Genomic DNA, 4,611 nt, shown 5'->3' with positions numbered 1-4,611 from the left:
ACCGCTCTCTCTCTCTCTCTCTCTCTCTCTCTCTCTCTCTCTCTCTCTCTCTCTCTCTCTCTCTCTCTCTCTCTCTCTCTCTCTCCTCTCTCTCTCTCTCCCCTCTTTCTCTCACTCTCACAAACACGTCCTCTTTTTCTGTCTTGAAATTTGGCTTTTCCCCCCTTCCCTGTTCCCGCTCCCCCTCTCCCCCTCTCCCTCTCTCCTCCTTTATCTCTCTCCCCATTTCCCCCCTCTCTCTTTCTCTCCCTGGCTCTCTCTTTCTCTCTCTCTCTCTCTCTCTCTCTCTCTCTCTCTCTCTCTCTCTCATTCCCTTAACACTAACAGCCAAACTCACGAAATTGCTAACTTATCAACATACACAGAGGATAACAATATACATAAAATGAGATAAAAGAGTGGTCAAAGCTTTTTGGGAAAAACATTTCGAACTTCATAATGCTGTAGGGAAAAAAAAAAGCCACACTTCACAGAACTTTTTGAAAAATGGGTATTCCAATGTAAAGCGCATTGAGCTACTTTTTTTCCCCGGAAATGCGCTATATAAATGTTATATATCATCATTATTATTATTAGAACTGAAAACTCACCTCATTCACATTGCTGCCAGAATGGTTTCTTTGGTTTGTCCAGCTCTGGGGATATCCATTTGCTGCTGGGTTGTTATTGCTTGCATATATATTGTGACCTGTTAAAAAAACGTAATTTTTGCTTACAAGATAGCGAGAAAGGTTTCTCATCATGTAAGTATAGACGATATGAGTCACGACGCAGTGAAATGAGGCAGTCATCAAATTTTGGGCAAGTAGAGTGATTGGTATCATCTTAAAGCTTACGTATTTGCCTTGCTTTCAATGAAAAAAATACTTATTTATCTCGATTAGAAGTCGAGATATTTGCGATTGAATGAGGTGGGGTTGACTAGTTTGAGAGGTAAAATTAGCGAGAAAATACGCGCCAAAGTTTGTTAACTTCAATAGCTTCAGAGTCTCAAAACTGAAGATTTACATATGTTGTACTTTTAATCTACGTTTTTCAGTAAAATCCACACAGAAATGTGTTTTTTAAAGGGCATGAAAGGTGTTGAGCCAAAAAATTAAAAAATTCGATAGAAATTCCCAAATCCTGCTCAAAAATGCCAGTTCCTTCATTTTCATTGTTCTGACGAGCCCCTGATTTCACGCACTGCCTCAGATATTTTAGCTAGAACCAATCCCTTTTCCTGTAATACATTGTCATGGCTGGCTTAAATAATTTTAGCCATTCCAAACTTTTCATTCTCAACCTACGCCTCCTCAACCTCAGATCTGAAAATTTGAAGCTTTCGTCTAACAACATAAATTTTAATACTCCATGCCAATTTCAGCTGAATTTTTATTTCTCTGGATTCTGGTTTTGTTTAATCGCTATACTGGCAACACACACATCCCTCAAAACTACCAACTTAAAATTTATTTAAAAAAATATAATAATACAAAAGTAATAGTTATAATAGTAACAATAACAACAACAATAATAAAAGTAATATTAATAACAACAACAACAATAATAATAACAATAACAATAATAATAATAATAATAATAACAATTAGACTTTTGTTCAACTCAGTAGAGGTATAACTGTACCTGAGTTTGGTCTCATCGGAGGTCGGCCATCCACACTGTTCCTTCTTCTCCCTCTGTTGCTTCCTGCATCGGCTGAGAATGATACAACCACATGATGTTGAATAATACCGAAACTTCAAACCTGCACTTATCACTACATGGCATTGGACAGAAGGGCAAGAGCCCAGCTGTTGCTGGATCGATACCAACAACAACAACAACAACATTAACCGTGTGGAAATACATGTGTGTTTAGTCAATTGTGTGTCGTTCTTTTTCATTTCAGCAAAAGGGTTTTTTTTTTGGTCTGTGAGAGTGTATGTCTGTATGCACAAGTGTACTCACATCACCTCAAAACCTAAGGGATTTGTTTTGTCCTTTGGTGTCGAAAAGAAACTTACTAAATAATCAGGGGTTATGATTCCATGTAATACAAAAGAAGCATAACAAATTCCTAACGAACATTTTTTTCTTGAGAAGTAATATTTGTTACTATTAGGAGTTGACACTCATTTAGAAAAACAGCAAACAGCTTTCATAGCGATGTGATCATGTTAATAGTAAGAAAGGCTCCAAAAGATTTTCCATTTTGTACAGGAACAAGAAAGTCACAGCAGTTTTACAGAAAGAAATCAAAATAGTTAATAAAAGAACAACCAAAACTATTTTAAAAAGCTCTTTACACTTTATAATTATATGTCAACATTGATGTGGTCATTCTTAAATGTTATAACCGCTTCAAACTAGATTTGAGCGATTCAAACATCTCGTTTTACCAACCTGGTCTTCTACTAAAAAATCCTTCGAATATAACAAAATTGTTCACTTGTGGGATTGTGCCTCTTAGGTTGTAATGTTTCTTTAGAAAAGAAGAAAATTTGGGAGATGGCCGATCAATCGGCAAATGTTGTGCTGAGAGGCCCTCATTCTGAAACATAAAAATGAACAAATAAAATCAATGTATAAAAACATACTTCTAAAAACACCATTATTTCATTCTGATTTTGCATGAAGAGGATTTTTTTTTGGAGAATGGAATTCACACAAAAGAAATATGACATGAAAGCAGACATTTTAATCTTAAACTCAAAACAAGAATCGAAAATAGTAAACAGAATCAGCAACAAGTCAGCAATATTTTACAATTTAAATTTACACTTATAAGGCAGGTAGGTGACTATCTTATAATGAGTTGAGTATTCAGTCATCTTAATTCTTTAATTCCGGATGATTTTATCACCCCCAAAATCTGGACTTAGTTCTGTGTTACATTTCTTTCCTATTTCCACACATGTTGTTGAGTGTTCACACACAAACAAAATCATCAATATTTGTCTGAATTACAGCCGTCTTAAAGTAACACCCTTCGCTGCCTCAAATTGAGGAATCCCTTGTGTACAGAAAGAGTAAAGTAATTAATTGAACTTAATAAAGCATAGCAAACACAGGAGACTGAATTCACTATGAATTTCAGAAGAAACAATTTCTTGAAGAACTTCAATGTATCATCATCATCATCCAGATCTGGGACAGACATCGGCGATCACGGTTTTCCATTCATCCTTTGCTCGGATGCTCTCAAAAAAGCTACGTTTCCCTGATCTTTCCCTGTTACCCATTTGTTTAGGTTCCCTAAGTATGTTGTTCTGGGCCTACCCCTGCCTCGCTTGCCCTCAATTTTGTTTATATGATAAGTCAACTGGAAACGTTAGTCATCAGGAAATTATGAAACAACCTTTAAGAAAATATTCCAAACAAAAGTAAAGTTACCCGAAGCATATGATCAAAGAGCTTCCTTCCACATCCCATTCTCTGCCTCGACTCGTGGACATAGAAGTCAAGGACACACAATGGCTCTAGCTCATGCTGCACTTTGCTGTGGTCGTACACAAACAGCTTCTTGGTTCCCACTTTCAAAATGCCAACCACTGCTCCTTTTTCTCTGAAACAATGCAGAAAGAACAGATACAGTACAGGGAACGAGCATAAAGATTTTAAAAAAGAATTTAATATATTTCATGCCATTTAAAAAAGACAAGCCCATCATCATTGCCTTGATCTCACTTTGGACCAGAATATATAAGCTACAGGCTAACATTTTCCAATTTCCCCTATCCTGGGCTAGTTTTTGAACACTATAATGTATTCCATGTCTTCCCACTTTTCTGCAAATCATTCTCTGTGGCTCGCCTCTACGTTACATGTGGCATTCACCTTGATCTTTATGCCATGACAATGGTAATATGTTTCTTGCACAAAAGATCTAGCAGTTGCCATAGAAGGCATGATGACTGTAGAGACTGATTTGGCATGAAGCAGTTTGTAGCAATCAGGCCTTATAGTCTGTCAGACACAGTTCTTTCCTCCAAGGTGGAAGCGCATACTCCATTTTAAAAATTTCGTTCTTTTTATGAATTCAGTGTCAGTAATAAACATTAACCAGGATTTCTCTTCTTAAGACTGAACAGAGAAAGATCTTGTGATAGCATGCACTTACCCATTACTGTTACTGTCTTTCATGATGTAAAGCCTGTGTCCAGCAAGTTCCAGTTTTTTGCCAGTTGTGATGCTTCCACGGAGTCCTTGGGCCTGGGAACCAAGAAGGGGAAAATGGTTGATTAGAACTTTCCTCTCATGGGGGTAACATATAGATCTATACGTTTGAGTTTTAAATAACACAGGTTGTTGTTGTTGTTATCAATCTAGCAACAGCTGGGCTCTTGCCCTTCCGTCCAATGCCGTGTAAAATAACACAGGTAAACGTGGTACATTTTGAATTGTTCACCCTTTGTAAATAACAGCACATTAATTCTTCCTCAGAATGACATTTATTTGTCTAAGGTAAGGAGACACCACATCTCCTCATCCCTTATGTGAGCATTAAGTAACACTCTTCCCACAAGAGTGGCGAGATACCATGGAGCACAGTTTTTTGTTGGGGGATTATAACAGGATGTGAATTTGTAGAACATCATAGGTGTACAGAAGTCTTTCTTCAACGTAATA

The 4,611-nt window shown here is 37.0% G+C and overlaps 1 protein-coding gene across 1 annotated transcript in view; it reads right to left on the bottom strand.

Annotated features, from left to right (window-relative positions):
* Nucleotides 1-4,611, bottom strand: part of LOC101849949 (alpha-tubulin N-acetyltransferase 1) — a gene marked incomplete in the record, with an annotated part of 361,461 nt that overhangs the window by 355,135 nt on the left and 1,715 nt on the right. Inside the window, 5 exon segments of the mRNA XM_005104899.3 lie at nt 591-688; nt 1,627-1,698; nt 2,386-2,533; nt 3,376-3,547; nt 4,103-4,194. Coding sequence (XP_005104956.1) covers nt 591-688; nt 1,627-1,698; nt 2,386-2,533; nt 3,376-3,547; nt 4,103-4,194 — 582 coding nt within the window.

Source organism: Aplysia californica, unplaced genomic scaffold (genome assembly GCF_000002075.1).
Source record: "Aplysia californica isolate F4 #8 unplaced genomic scaffold, AplCal3.0 scaffold00441, whole genome shotgun sequence".
Classification (NCBI taxonomy): Eukaryota; Metazoa; Mollusca; class Gastropoda; order Aplysiida; family Aplysiidae; genus Aplysia; species Aplysia californica.
Note: the sequence above shows the minus strand (reverse complement) of the source record. Positions and strands in the feature narration are given on the sequence as shown.